Source organism: Glycine soja, chromosome 18 (genome assembly GCF_004193775.1).
Source record: "Glycine soja cultivar W05 chromosome 18, ASM419377v2, whole genome shotgun sequence".
NCBI lineage: Eukaryota > Viridiplantae > Streptophyta > Magnoliopsida > Fabales > Fabaceae > Glycine > Glycine soja.
In genome coordinates this window covers 4,740,363-4,756,467 of record NC_041019.1, presented here as the reverse complement: position 1 = coordinate 4,756,467, position 16,105 = coordinate 4,740,363, and the positions used below count along the sequence as shown (strand labels likewise).

At 32.0% G+C, this 16,105-nt stretch overlaps 2 protein-coding genes across 2 annotated transcripts; one reads left to right on the top strand and one right to left on the bottom strand.

The window, feature by feature from the left end:
- Positions 1–1,511: 1,511 nt before the first annotated feature.
- LOC114396378 (trafficking protein particle complex subunit 4-like) lies at positions 1,512–4,302 on the bottom strand. Its single transcript, XM_028358307.1, has 4 exons — positions 4,012–4,302; positions 3,547–3,614; positions 2,991–3,159; positions 1,512–2,014 (listed from the first exon to the last, which is right to left on the bottom strand). Exons 2-4 carry the CDS (start codon positions 3,604–3,606, stop codon positions 1,818–1,820), a joined length of 426 nt encoding a protein of 141 aa, XP_028214108.1. The 5' UTR covers positions 3,607–3,614; positions 4,012–4,302; the 3' UTR covers positions 1,512–1,817.
- A 10,172-nt stretch (positions 4,303–14,474) lies between these two features.
- Positions 14,475–15,671, top strand: LOC114394737 (agamous-like MADS-box protein AGL80). Its single transcript, XM_028356414.1, has 2 exons — positions 14,475–14,655; positions 14,898–15,671. Exons 1-2 carry the CDS (start codon positions 14,577–14,579, stop codon positions 15,389–15,391), a joined length of 573 nt encoding a protein of 190 aa, XP_028212215.1. The 5' UTR covers positions 14,475–14,576; the 3' UTR covers positions 15,392–15,671.
- Positions 15,672–16,105: the final 434 nt, after the last annotated feature.

Below are 16,105 nucleotides of genomic sequence, written 5' to 3'. Positions count from 1 at the left end.
GAGATGACTGCGGGTGAAAGGATTCATTCAATTGTTTTGAGTATAACTAAATACTAAAAGCTAGATAGAAGATAAATGAAGGTGGAAAAGATAATATGGAAATTAAACAACACCTTAATTAATCTCCTCTTCAACTGGCCAAGTTATTCAACTTCCTTAGCATAGGCTTCCTTACATATGAATATGGAAAGATAACACAAACAACACCTTACCACATACCTCATGGCCCTATAGGAGTCACCATTGTTAAAAATCTTGAAGAAACTCATTATACATGTGTTTCTCTCTTTGATATAATCCATTAAATTTTCTTAGCATGGACTTTCTTATTGTGGCTTGTGTAACGACCCAACTACAGCATTGCTCTAAAATACTATAACATACATAATTCTATTATATCCTATCATGTGAAACATTATGTTTTTCGTAATGTCTAGTGTTTTAATTAGATTACAAAAGTAATTAAATTTTATTTAAGTGTTGTAATTAATTAGTTAATTAATTATGAGATGATTGGTTGTTATATTTATGCCTATGTTATGTATATGTCATATTATGTGTGTGTTTTGATGAGTTTTAGAATATCTAGATCTGAGTGACCTTGAGTCATAAGGAATGAGTGGTGAGTTTAGTGAAGAGTAGAGTGTAAAGAGAAAGAAGTGATAAAGTTCTTCCTGCAATTCTAGTAATGTACTTTTGTAATTATTATTAAAAATATTTTTTTTTCTAATCAAATAATTTTACCACCTTATTTTCGTCTTTCAAGGACTAAAACAAAATATCAAGAATAAAAAATAAAAATATTATTTTATTAGAGACTCAAAGTAAAAATTAAACATTTATTAGTGATCAAAAACATATTTAAGTCTAAAAGGATTGAATAGAGATTATTTTCAATTACTTACAGGAAGGTAGCACGAAAACAAATGAAAACATGAAAATTATGTAATTATGTGTCTTTTTTTTTCCTTTGAAATCTATTTTCTATTTGATTTAATTGCATTTTGTATCCCAAACTTTTTTTTTTTACTTTTTGACAGATTTTACTCAACAAATTAATTTGACACATTTGAAGAACTGACATAACATGCTAACATAGGAGTCTAAATAATTCTTAGCATTAGAAAATCTAAATAAAAAAAAAAGTATTAAAAAATGCAGAAAATTACCCAGAAAAAAAAAACATTTGCAAAATCATGGACAAAAGTTATTTGCTAAGCCTTAAAAGTCATCTTTAAACCTAAATTCAAACTTTAACATACAGTCCATGTCTAAATTTGTTCTCTCAGCAATTGGACCCAGTAAATTTTATGCATATAGGTCACTGCATATCGGATTTGGCAACAATGTTTGGAGCATAACACGTTATCACCTCACTTTACAAAACACTAAAGTGAGGTGACATAATGAAACTTCAAGTGTGCCCACGAAGTATTATAAGTGATTTTAGTGTGTGTGTGTGTGTGTGGTATTATACCAGATTTATTGACCCAGTACACCAAATTCAATCATGCAAGAACCCAACGCCAAGGGAAAATAATTACATCCACATATAATCCTCAAACCATACATACGCCAAGGTAATCAATCTATGCAGGCATACAGGCTATTTCCAACTACTACCATATGAAAAGCATTGCTTGTAACGGATGCCGGAAAAGTTGTCTTTTCTCAGATATAGTAATTCTTGATTTGTTTGTAAAAAGCAAATACAAAGGCTAGGAGCTGTAACACGATCTCTTACAAGCAATTGAATGACAATTTTTAGATTATGTACTGATCAGAATAGAGAAATGTGAAAACGGTCAGATATCAATTTATCGGCCCAAAAATGTGACATGATCCTTTTGTACTGCCTGTGTTAGGTTGATATCAAAGAGCTCACAACGTATAGGCATCTCCATCTCATAGAACGGATTCTTCAAAACGTAGTTGGTGTACAATTCATAGACAAATTTCAATAAACTCTCCATGTGTTGTGCTCCAGGCTCAGAGACCACAAAAAATTTTGTCCCTGTATGGGAGAAGACCAATTTGATAATACCAATAATAGGGGAAAAAAGAGGAATCTTGCATGCTCATTTTGCTAGAGACATTTAACTGAATATAGAACTGCTAAACAGGAGAAGATAGCGCCACTAAACTAACAAGTGTCAAACATAAATAGTAAAGCAACACATGTAAGCACTTAAACAGCAGCAGCCAAACATCTAGAACAATGTCAACTCTCAAATTCAAGCTCATTGATCCAAATCACAAGGTGCACGCGTGACCCAGAGAAACAAGAAATTTTATATCGTGCATAAAAAGTCAAATGAGTAGATTGCAAGAAAATGGAGCAAACAATGGGTGATCATTACTAGAAAAATGACACTGTAAGAAAGAAGTATGTAATAACAAAAATAATAATGATAACCAAATACAAACAATATACTGGGTCATGTCACCAGCTAGTTGTATTGATTGCAACAATAACACAGCCTGCCTTCCAACTTAATGCTTCTGTTTTTTTGTTTTTTTACTCAAAATCAGGCGACCATGAAAATAAGTTATTTTAAAATTTGCAATACATACAACTCTGCTAAAGTATTAGCTGGGCTTCACCTTATAATGGGGTTTAGCTGTTTAGCCTATCGAGAGCTTTTAGATGGAATCAAGATAATCCCAAAGCAATCATGTATATATTTAGAAGTTTGAACAATCACCTTATATAAGCAATACTTATGTTCCCAATAATTATCTGGAGCTTATGATATACTCAAACCATATTTAATTGAAACCTAGTCATTCTACTGCTACCTGCAAGATGCAGGCCTTAAACACGTGTGCATGGAAAACAAAAGCCGGCAGGCTCAGTACTAGATATTATAAATTAACTATGAGTAAAATGTAAATGATGTTAGTTAGGCATAAATTATTCATTTTATTCACCAAGTAAATTATAAAGCTAACATGCTCATGATTTAAAGACTAATGTTTTAAAATAATACCTGTCAGTGATTGAAAGCAATGAAGATCAAATGTATCTGCTTGGAGAAGTTCAATTCCTAAACAACCTGAAACAGGTGATAACTGCTGAGAGATAGCATGCATTGAGTGCCATAAACTTGCCACCCGCAAGCTGTCATTGGTATCCATTCGTCCAGCTGACCCATAATCCTAAATATCACAAGAATTGACATAATTCCAATAGATTCCATGTAAAAGGAAAAATCTTAACTGCAACTATAACTGAAGTATTGAAATTGATTCTTTAACAAAAAGATTGGAAAGAAAATTAAGCTATCATTGCTATCCATCTTCCCACTAAGCTCATCCTAATTAGTGTAAGATTCAACATATGGCTGAAGATCAGTCTAAAATATGAGACCTAGATAACAATGCAAGAATTTTAGCTAATCAAACAGCAAGAAAGAAACAATGACAACAACAACAATGCTTTTGGCCATCAATTTAAGGGGCAAATGAAATAAATTTCTTAGAAACCCAACAGAAAATAATTTGAAGTCTGAATTAGTGAGCAACAGAGAACAAAGACAACCATACCTTATAATAGATTAATCCACCAGATTTATTGATGATGTAAAGACTGTAAATTGCTGCCATTCCAGAATCTGAAAAAAAAAAAGGTGAGGGTGGAATTTAACAGGGAAATTTTCAAAATTAAACTCTTTGAGGCATCGAACCCGCGACCTTTCTCTCCTTTCCTTCTTTCTTAATCACCCAACCAACCTTATATCTCCCATTAAACTCTTGTACTTACCACAATCACAACATTCCGGATTTACAATAAAATAAACAATCAATCACACTAATCAACAATTAACTTAAAGTATAAATAAAGCACAGTGACAGTAAAATCAAATGGAAGGAGAAACAGAGAATTAAGTCAACAAATTTCAACCCAAGCAAAGCACAAATTAAGGAATTTCCAATCCAGCATACAAAAAAAAATGAAAATGAAAATCAGTGAAGCAAGCAAAGAATGCAAAATCCATCAAAAGTTAGCACCTTAATAGATCTCTGCAATTGATGACCGTAAGCCACCGTCTGTTTCTTCTTTCAGATTCAAAAGGAATTAAACGGAGATCAATAGTTTGAGTTAGTGTTGCGGTTTTTCAGGGAGATCAATAGTTTGAGTTAGTGTTGCGGTTTTTCAGGGAGATCAGAGGACAACACGTGCGAGCGTGCCTGTGCGTGCGTGAGAAAGAAGGAATGTTGGTTGGTAGCTTTTGGATGACACCGAAGATTACATGAGGCACCCGTTGCTATTGGTATTGACTCCGATCACCATTTAAAATTTTTGAAAACAACCTTCTTCAAAACAATCAAATTGTAATTTGTTACAGCAGGCTTAAAAAAAAGAGTGCAATAGAATTATATTTTTATTGTGTAGTTTTTTTATTTTTTTTTAATGGTTTGATAGATAAGTATGACAAATGAAAATAACTTGTATATTAAATCAAATTTCATAGGAACATATTGAAATGCATATTCATAAAATTAATTGAATACAAATTAAATATTCAAAATTATTTCAATCTATAGATATATTTATTATATATTAAAATTCTTTAGTTGAATGAATTTGTATTGAGTTAAAAGTTTACATGCATTTCATCTAAGACTTTTATCACGAACGAACTTTGGGTGTGCAATATCTTCTCCATTGTGATATAACAGGAGGCAAAGAACAATTGTCCTTTAAAAGAAGTTATATTATCATATAAAAGACGGAATTAGAGAATAATGAATATTAGCTTACAAAAGTAAATGATATCTTTAGTTGATCATATATACCCGCAAAAAGTGATTTAGATTGACAAATCCGATTGCAATGAGATAGGACATGGTGCGGGACTACTAAGTGGAAATAATGTCCAATTTTGTAGCCTAGATAAAGGGACCAATACAACATTATACGACTAACAATGACATAACTCATGTTGGAATGGTCATCCACTTCACAGCGGGTACTATACCATATTCAACATACAAAGAGGTTATTAATTCCAAGTGTCTTTCTTCTAAGCCAAATAATTCAACATATGGAGAGTGTCATGTTAGAAGTTGATTAATCAAATCTTGTCAAATAAGAGACCAGGCTCCTTACCCTGGCTTGGAAAAGTCAGGATAGCTAGGTTGTCATTGCATATCAGTGTCATCACCACTCACATTTTGAGCATTATCATTCTCCAAACCTGTATCATTAGGCTCGACTCCGTATAAGAGGTCGGGTTGGTAAGAGAAATCTCAACTTCCATCATCTATAATTGCCCATCCGAGTGGCATCCTAACCTCATTAGATATAAAAGTATTCTAATCTATTGACCTACAAAATCAATACAAAAAAACTGGTTATTTCATCAAAATCAATCCATGATTTGTTGTGTTATAGAACAACAGAAATGTGATTCTGTTTTGCAAAAAAAAAATGTAACACAATGTAAACGGAATTGTAATTTTGTTGTAATACCAAAAACTCAAAAAACAACATCATAACGGAATCACGATTGTTATGTTTACAAAAATGAAAAAAAATTCTTGCACAAGGGAGAGTTGCATGGGGCAAGGAGTGAAGAGAAAGAAAGGGGAAAGTGGAAATGGTAACAGGAATGAAGAGAAGGAATGAGAAAAAAATGGTAGGTGGGAAAGGGTGGTGTTAGTTATTGTAAAAGGGTATTTTGGTCTTTACCTTGGATTGATAGGGTCCAACAACAAGTTTGATGGGGTCAATAGCAACACCCTTACATGAGTTTGAGCTTAGACCAAACAACCCAACAAATTTTTTTCAATGAGAAAAAAAGGATGTTATTCTATCTCGTCCTCTTTATGTGATCATAATTTGTCATCATTTTCCCATGATGCATCAATACAAACTAAAAGTCCTTAAATATCAAACATCTCGTCAACAACCTTAATTTATCTCTCCTCTCGTCATCTATCGTATCAATTTTTTTTCCAATTTTGTTAAGATAGGTATATTTAACATTTAAGAGATATATATTTAACAATTGTGTTTTGTTATTGTTTGTTTGCTTCACTGATTTTGGTGCTCAGTCTAATTACAAGATAAAAACCCATCAAACAATCGAACCCCACAACCCACCTTGGTGATTACAATATATTTAATGTGATATTTCACCAAATACAAGGTAACCACCCAAAAAAAAAATGTCATTCCAGTATAATAATGTTATTTTATCCCCCTATATGTGATTCACAATCTACCTTTATTTCCCCATGCACCAATATCACAACAAACTAATTGCCCAAAACAAAACAACCACCCTAGATTTGTGAGCCTCAAAATAGGCCTAAAACAAGACAAGACAACACTTGCACAGAAATGAGTCCATGCACTATCACCCTTGTGAGCAGAACCTCCCCAATTCCTCCACTAACATTACACTTCCACACTCCATTACCTCAGCAAATAAACCTTCACACACCCCAAACCCTAATATTAGCTTAGAACGGTGATTCAAGTTTTCTCTCAATTTCTTTACCTTGCCTTCTACCAATAATCTTCAATGGTTAAGCTTTGGGGGCATTGTTTGATTGTTTGGCTCCAAGTTGTAATTGCGACAAACACTAATTTCCCTACGTACTCTTCTTAGTTGAAGAATATGTTTTCCATTTCCCAAATACAGCTCAACTACCTAGGTTTTCCATTTCCTTCGAGGGTAAGTACTTAGAAACAACGCCAGAAACTCAACCAAAAAGTTTCCTTGCATTCGGTGCAAAAGCTAGATTGTTAGATGCAGAGTGCCAAGATAATCTAGTTTTTGAGGAACCAGTGCCTCCAAAGGGAAGAAAAGAGAAAAGAAGGAAATGTAATTGCTAATTTCATTCCTATTCATGCTGTTATTACATAGTAGTGTTTATATATTGAAATTCTACATAACAGAATTTGTCCTTTTGTACTATAGAATATCAGAATTAGTTATTCTTGTCTCCTCATTCCTCAACATCAAATCCCGCAACATCATTCCTTCAAGATCAGGATTCCTCAAACGTAATCCTAGAGGTAAGTAGGCCTTGTAATCTTCCTCTTAATTTTGCTTGCTATTTGCACCTCTGTTTCTGCTTATTTTGCATCTGCTAGTTGCACCCCTATGTCTGTTGTGCTATCATCAGTATCAGCTGTATCATTCCCTAGCCCATAAAAAACACCTTGTCCTCAAGGTGTTGGTCTTCAAACTATGGCTTCAAATTTGAACCGGGATCCCAAATTAAAATGGGTGAAGGAATGAGTGAATGAAGATCAGTGTTGTGGAAGTCGAGCCATTTTGCGGTGTCGATAGTGGCGTAAAAGAGGAAGGAGTGGTCGAGCTCCTTGTAGCGGCTGGGGTACTCCTTGCGGACTTAGGAAATGGTGATCCAACAGCGGTCAGAGGACGCGTGGGGGTTACTGTTAGCAAAAAGGGGAACAATCGCAATGGGAAGCAGAGTTGGCAAGGGTGTGGGATGCAGCTGTATGAGTGTGGGGGTGGAGGTGGAGTCGGCATGGTCGGCGGAGGTGGCATGGGCGGCAGAGTCGGCATGGTTGACGTAGTCACGCGTGAGCAGCGGAGTCGACAAGGGTGATTAGTTGTGTTGCATCGGTACGGGGCATGGAGGCGCAGTCAGCCTGGAAGGCGAAGGCGACGATGATGATTGCACGGAGGAAGAAGATGGGTGGTGGTGGCTGGTTCTCGGAGGCAGTTTTAGAAGAAAGGCATCCAGTGTGGATTCGAGGTAGAGTTGAGCTGCAGCAAGTTTGGCCATGGCGGCCTTGAGGCAGTCCTCGCGAGCGACAGAAAGTTCGGCGTCCGCCATTCAAAGTGTGTGCTGAAATGGAAGGGAATGTGGTTGCTGATGGAGGGTAGTGTGGAGAGGAAGCAATAAGGAGAGGTGGTTTGGGGGGTGGTGTGGGTTGTGGTAGTTGAAGCTGGTATGACAGCCATGGAAGGCAGTCGTGGGAGCTCTGTTTGATAGGTGGTGTGGGTTGTGGTAGTTGAAGCTGGTATGGCAGCTATGGAAGGCAGTCATGGGCTCTCAATGAAAGCACCAAATTGTTAGATGCAGAGTACCAAGATAATCTGGTTTTCGAGGAACCAATGCCTCCAAAGGAAAGAAAAAAGAAAAAAAGGAAAGGTAATTGCTAATTTCATTCCTATTCATGTTGTTATTACATAGTAGTGTTTATATACCAAAATTCTACATAACAAAATTTGTCCTTTTATGCTATAGAATATCAGAATTAGTTATTCTTGTGTCCTCATTCCTCAACATCAAATCCCGCAGCATCATTCCTTCAAGATCAGGATTCCTCAAACGTAATCCTTGAGGTAAGCAAGCCTTGCAATCTTCCTCTTAATTCTGCTTGCTATTTGCACCTCTGTTTTTGCTTATTTTGCATCTGCTAGTTGCACCCCTGTGTCTGTTGTGCTATTATCAGTATCAGTTGTATCATAGGTATTGAAAAATGGAAAGCAAATTCTTCAACAAAGAAGAATAAGCTGGGGAATGAGTGTTTGCCACAATTACCTTGGAGCCAAACAATGCCCACGAAGCTTAACTATTTAAAAGTACTAGTAGAAGGCATAGTAAAAAAATAAACTTGAATCATCATTCTAAGCTAATATTAGGATATGAGATGTGTGAGGATTTATTTGTTGAGGTTATGGAGTGTGGAGGTGGAAGTGTAATGTTAGTGCAGAACTTCGGGAGATTCTACCCACAATAACAAAAGGGCAATTGTTAAATATACCTCTCTTAAATGTTAAATATACCTCTCTATTCTAATTTTTGTTCTTAAATTTACTTTTAACATCCTCTCATACCTCCCTCCCATCCAACTATATAAACAACAGATATTTTCCTTTATATTTCTCTCAAATCTCACTCCAAAAATACGATCCATTTTCTGCTCAAGAAAACAAAAGTACCACGGATAATCAAATAAATAAGTGCAGAAAATTTCCAGTGCTTTGACACGTTGCAATCTTCGTTGATGCTAATGGGACAGAAGTCACAAAATAACATGAAACTCACACACTGGCGGTGCACAACAGAAACGCAAAAGAGAAAATGAAATTTGCTTTACACACTCACACAGAGAAAGAGAATTCATTACTCAAAACTTCATTCACAAAATTGACATCACTCACTGATTCACGTAATGAAATTGATACATTCTACTCCCTGTTATAGGCAATTGATTCTAATAAACTGTAATAAAACTCCTAATCGGTGTATAGTTAAATGGTGCAGTAAAATTTAGAAGCAACTTAATGTCTAAGAAGAAAATTAACAGTGTCATGAAGTTGTATAAGTGGTGTTTTCTGATTTCTTCATGTGGTGTAGCTTTCTTCAAATGGTGCAGCGATGCATTTCAAGGTTGTGCAACGGATGTATATAGGTGTAATGTTTGATTTAAAAAAGGAGGTACACAAATAATTAAAGGGTGGTATGTTTAACAGCTCTGTAATAAATCTATCAAAAGTTAGCAACTTAATAGATCTTTGAAATCGGGCTATTGCTTCCTGCACCTTGTCGTTGTTTCTTACACTCCCATCTTTGCCTTCTAGATTAGATGATCTGGAATATAAAATTACAATTCGGAATGCAATCTCTTTTTTGACTTTCGGAGTGAACAATGTAGAAGATAAAAAAAAATTCCAAAAAAGTGCTGGAAGCAACAACCCTGAAATCGATGACTGTAAGCCACTGTGTGTTTTTTCTTTCAGATGCAAAAGGAATTAAATGGAGATCAAAAGGTTGAGTTAGTGTTGCTATTTTTCAAGGAGATTAGAGGAGAGTGACGACGTGTGCGAGAGTGCGTAAGAAAAAAAAAGGAGTGTTGGTAGCTTTTGGATGACACCTACACTGCTACACACGTTCATGAGTTTTGCCTCAGACCATACAGCCCAACTAATAGAAGAAAAAAAATACCACAAAATTAGGTTTCTTGGTCTGTTTTTTATATTTATTTTTTCAGATTGCTTAATCAAATTATCAAAAAGTAATTCCGAATTAAACAATCTAGAAAATAAATATTTGTTTTCTGGATAACTTAATTTAGGATTATAAAAAAGTAATTCTGGATTCGAATTTTCAGAAGCTTCTACCAATGTTTATGTAGTCCAGATTTGTCATACTGAAAAATAATCAAATAATAATTATGCGATGTAAAGAAATTTCAAAATTTTGCAAGATTTTAAAGTTAAAAGAGGTGCAAAAAGTATTTCATGGGATGTAGGAAGCAATTACCCGAACTTGGATCAATGATTTCGGAAGTCCAAGGTGGAAAAGAAAAAGAAAGTGAACTACTCTCTAATCCAATCTATTTTATTTTTTTTAATCTAAATTCAGTTAATTTTTTTCCTACGCATACAGTATATATCTCGTACATTTTATTAGATGATACTTTAAATATTTGAGTTACTGATTTTATTATAATGTACATACATATTTTTAATTTATTTATCTTCGTAACATTTTCAGAACTAATGGATATGATTATTTTTAGATATGTTGAAATATATTTGCAATACAATTATTAAAATATTGACGAGTCGAAATAAAACAAAATAACATACTAATTCATCTAGTTTTGTAAAATAAAACAAAATAACATACTAATACCACAAAACAATGGTGGGGATTTCTCATTTTTGAAGACTCTCATAGGAAAAAATTTCAAGACAAAACACTACCCATGTTAGCACTCACTAGATGCAACCAAAGGATTTCATCTCTCTTCATTTACTTTACTGAATGTATAGTTTTTTTTTTAATTTAAAATTTATATGCAATGTGTGTGGCAATTGGTACATGGATCAATTGAGGAAAAAAATATTCTAATTTAATTAGTGATCATGAATATATATATATATATATATATATATATATATATATAATAATGCTCAAATTCAAAATCACTATATATTTACATAAATACTTATAAGTAAAATCTTTTATCGCCTATATTAATCATAATTGAGTTAAATTGTTTCTCGTGAAAGAAATACCCATGACTCATAAAAAATATAACAAACTATATTTAAATTAATTTAAATAATAAAACATATTATTGCTTAATAAAAATGATTAATAAATAACATTTTAATTGTTAAACTCAGATGTATTGTCATATTCTTTAGTTATACATATGCTTTACTTTATTTATGTGTAACTTATTATTTAATATAACACTAGTTCAATTACGGATAAATTAATAAAATAGTAGTTAGTCTCTTCTAATCTATGACTAATTATAGTCTCTTCTAAACTATGATTAATTGTCTTGTATAAAAAATTATAAATTTAATTACACTTTTGGTTTTCAATGTATTGTATGCTGAGGTGGTGGTCCAACACATACATTTGTTGACATGTTTATTGATGACATGACATGCAAAATTGGAGGAAAAAATTTACAAGGTTTAGTGGATCTAGACCTCTTGTTAGTTAAAATGTTAGTTTGAACTTTGATATATATGAATGGAAATTATACTATATATTTGTCTTCTAATTTTTTTTTCTTTGCATATTTTGGTGATTGTAATAAGATGTTACTGTTGATATAATATTTTTAACATATTTCTAATACATTTATACCATATCCAATATATTTATATTTTTATATAATAATATTAATTAATATATGCTAATTTATATTTATCAATATTAATTTTAATATTATTTTTCTATATTTATTAATTTATATTATTAATATTTAATAATATTATTATTTTATTAGTATTTAATAATATTTACTTAATCATTTCTAGAACAATATCAGCTTGTTAGGATAGGAGGCTAGGAGGCATTTCTAGAACAATATCAGCTTATGAGAGCTTGAAGCGAGGTTATGATTACACATGCCAATAAAACCCGTATGCGTGGGTACCCGTTCGAATACGTTTCAACTTTGACGGATAATACCTGAGTTGATCAAGTATGAGTTCAAGTTGAGGTTTTCTCTGATAGCTCAAAGCGGGAACATGTACGGCTATAGGATTACTAACATTCGCCCCGACCTTGACCCCAAACCTGTCCCACCACTTAAAAAATAACATAAATAAAAAACCCTTTATATTCCTAAAACCTAAAAGTTGTTTTTTATGCGGCACTGCGCTTCCTCAGTTCCTCACTCGTCTCTCTACCTCTCTCACTCGGTCACTTTAAAATCGAGACTCTCAATCTGTTGTAAGCTTCACAAACAGATTCAAGCTTCACAAGAAGGTATGTTTTCTTATTAGTGGACCTTTTTCTCATGTTTATAAACAAGGAAAAGGATAATCCAAAATTCATTGGTTAAGCCGAGAGAGAAGATTAGAGATGCATTGTGCACTCTTGTGATTCATTAAATAGAAAATTGTGTATTAACAAAACTGATTTCAATAGAGTAGTTGTGTCTCTTATATACTAACGGTAAATGAAGTAGTAGTTTGTTTTTATTGTTATTTTTCACAGGTATCTTCTTTGGAAACAACCGTGCTTAAGGCAATTTTCTTGGGAAAAATTTAAACCTTAATCTGTCAAGTGGAATTAGACCACAAGTCCAAGACAACCTTAAATATTAATTTACTATAATCCTGTGTTGCAGTCTATACTGATTTAGTCCTATTTTTATTTGATTTAAATTGATGATATTATGCTCAGTTGTGATAAAGAGTAATATTGTGTTGCAGACTAGTTGGTGATCATTGTGACTTGTGAATTCCTAAAGCAATGGAATCATGTTAGGCAAATGTGTTAGTCTTAATTTTATTTATTACTAGTTAGTTTTATTTTAGAATTTTTACATAATTTAATATTCTTTTCTTAATGATTTTTGTAGACACATGCGCTATAATAAACTTATTGATATATAAGCAGTTAAAAATAAATGTTTAACAATCAATTTATTTTATCTAAAATCATATTTTTAATATTTTTTTTACAAAAAAATTACTTTTCTAATTTGAATCGGGTACGAAATATGGATGGGATACCCGATACCCAACGGGTATATAGATATGATAATAAATTTTAACCCGTCGAGTTTCAGAAATGGGTATGAGAATATGTTAGGGAGTCGAAGTCGGGGATTGGGGAGACAATATCCATCTCCGTCCTGCCCCATTGTCATGTCCTGTTATGATGTTGTCATTTTTAAGGATCACGGTCTTCTAAATGAGGGTCCATTGATGTCTTATATGCGAAACAAGTAAGCTTGACCACACTAGTTTTTATATTCCCTTTATGATTTTTGTGTTTATATTTTTTATATTGGTTAGAAGAGTATATTTTTTTAAGACGTTTTTTTTTAAACCGTTATAGAAAGTAAAGACTTTCTATGATGTCGTCTACGATGACGATGAATAACCGATGTCAAATAGACTTTTTAACCGATATAGAAACTACCTTGTTCAATAGTAACATCAGCATAAAATAAACAATAACAAATTATTATTTTATATTAAATAATTAATGATTACCTAGCACTGCTATTTTATATTTAACAATGAATCGATTTTGTGTATACGAATTAATTTTTTAAATATTTTTATGCACACCTAAAAACTAAGTAATATAGAAGTGTATTATAACTTTCAACACTTAATTATTATTAATATAAACCAACTTTAAAAATTGAATAAAATTTAAAAGCTTATTATAGAAAAGGTTAAATTATAATTTTGATTTTCTAATTTTTTTAATTCATAATTTTAGTCTCTTAATTTTTAATTATAACATTTGATCTTTTCTAATTTTATAAATTGACAATTTTGGTCCCTTGATAGATTATTTACAAATAATGATTATTAATTGAGTTATTAAATTAATTATAAGTTAATTAAAAATTATTAATTATTAAAAATTTATTAACCCTAATCCTTCACTCCTCCTCGAACACCTCTTCCACCACATGCAACTTTATGGGCAGCTGCACCACATTTGGATTAATGATCTTTTTCATTAAAGTTTTTTTAATGATTAATAGTTTTTATTTAATTTATAATTAACTTAATAATTTTATTAATCATAATTATTAGTTAATAATTTATTAAGAAATTAAAATTGTCAATTTATAAAATTAGGAGACTAAATATTCTAATTAAAAATCAAGGGATCAAAATCATGAATTTAAGAAACTAGAAAGAATTTTTTTTTTAATTTAGTCTATAAAAAATAGTTGTTTATAAAGTGATTTTTATTAGTTTAAATAAACAAATTGGTTTCTATTTTTTTAACAAAAATAATAAAAGATAAGTACTAAATTATTTTACATTAGAATCTCCTTTTTTTTTAATCTGTAACAAAAAAGACAAAATGTTGTAAAATTTCTCTAACTATTCATTATACATGAATTTAATTATGAACTTTTTAGTTAACATAATGCGCATATATAGACCCAGTTTGGTAATTCAGATTTTCTAATGAATGCCGCTAGCAAGCTTTCCCTAAATTGAATATAGTCGCTTCTTAATTTTGTTTATATAAACAACACAACAACGAATGCGAGAAGAGCACATCAAATTAAACACATTTTCAGAATTGTTTTCTTGCTTATTCTTCTTTTCTCCTTTCTGATCACTACCATGGCTAGAAAGAAGCTGAATCTTACATACATAACCAATGACCCGAAGAGGAAGACAACATTGAAGAAAAGAAAGAATGGTCAGTGATTTTTCTCTCTTTACTTTATATATTGTTTTCTCTTTACTTCATATATATATATATATATATATATATATATATATATATATATATATATATATATATATATATATATATATATATTATCTTGTACATAAACTGTGTATTATTAACCTTGTAGCATGCATATTTACCATTTAATAAAGTTTCAATTTCACATCACTTCTCACATTCTCTAAATTCTCTTCATGTTTTATTATTAGGTTTGATGAAGAAGATGAATGAAATTAGCACTCTTTGTGGGATTGAATCATGTGCTATAATATATAGTCCAAATGATCCTCAGCCAGAGGTTTGGCCATCTGACTCAGGAGTTCAAAGGGTGCTTTCCAGGTTCATGGAAATGTCAGAAGTGAAACAAAGCAGAAAGATGTTGAATCAGGAGAACTTGTTGAGGCAAATGATCAACAAAGGCCAACAGCAGTTGACAAGACAAAGGAATCAAAACAGGAAGAAAGAAATGACCAATCTTATGTTTCAATACCTGACTGCTGGGAAGATTTTTGGCAACCCTAGCTTGGTGGATTTGAATGATCTCTCATGGTTGATTGATCAGAACCTCAATGAAATAGAAAAGAAGATCACCATGCTCCAAATCCAAGAAGTGACTCCAGTGATAGAAAATGGAGAACAGGAACACATGCATCATGTTCAAGGGCTAGAGAGCAACATGGACACCAAGCAAAAGAAACATTGATCCATGGAATTTATCAATGGTGGTATTGGGGATGGGATGCTCCCATTGGAGATGTTAAATGTCCAAAATAGTCCTTGGCCTAAAGCATCTCTCCTTTAAAAAAGTATGTTCTTTTAAGTGTTTCAGTTGTCTTTCCCATTTAAATCAGTGATGCTTAATTTTATTGTCTTTCTTTGAAAGTGTCTGTGAATACAATAGCCGTATGTCATAGTTTGGAAAATAGTCAAATCTTCTTGTTTGATTTCTTGTCACAGCAATTTAAGATTTCCTTTATTTTTTATTTTATTGTTATTTTTTGTCATGATTCTATTATGCACTCGCCCTTTGTTTCTGAATGCTAAAATAATTCAATTTCCTAGGTAAGAATTTACCCTTTTTTTTTAAAAAAAAAATTAATATTAGAAAGAAAGCTTAACAAAAGTTTTTAAAATGAAAAAATGGTCACTTTCTCCCTTAAAAATGTAATACAATGACACTTTTGTCTACAAAAGAACAAAAATTTTAATTTAGTATCTGAATTCAAAAAGAGTATGATATATTCTCTGGTATAACTTAATATCGACTTAGTCCTAAAAATTATAATTTAATGTTAAATTGATCTTATAAAACTTAATGGCAGAACTTAATTGTCATATTTTTTTACATATTTAAGGATCAAGTCAAAATTTTCTTTCTTTCAAAGACTAAATTGTCATCACCTTATACTTTTAAGAA

Excerpts from the sequence above, each read along its gene's own strand:
- LOC114396378 (XM_028358307.1), bottom strand. The coding sequence starts at position 3,606 with ATGGCAGCAATTTACAGTCTTTACATCATCAATAAATCTGGTGGATTA. Across the intron at positions 3,160-3,546 it reads GTGGATTAATCTATTATAAG|GATTATGGGTCAGCTGGACG; the intron begins GTATGGTTGTCT and ends TGTGATATTTAG. Across the intron at positions 2,015-2,990 it reads TTGCTTTCAATCACTGACAG|GGACAAAATTTTTTGTGGTC; the intron begins GTATTATTTTAA and ends TCTCCCATACAG.
- LOC114394737 (XM_028356414.1), top strand. The coding sequence starts at position 14,577 with ATGGCTAGAAAGAAGCTGAATCTTACATACATAACCAATGACCCGAAG. Across the intron at positions 14,656-14,897 it reads ATTGAAGAAAAGAAAGAATG|GTTTGATGAAGAAGATGAAT; the intron begins GTCAGTGATTTT and ends TTTTATTATTAG.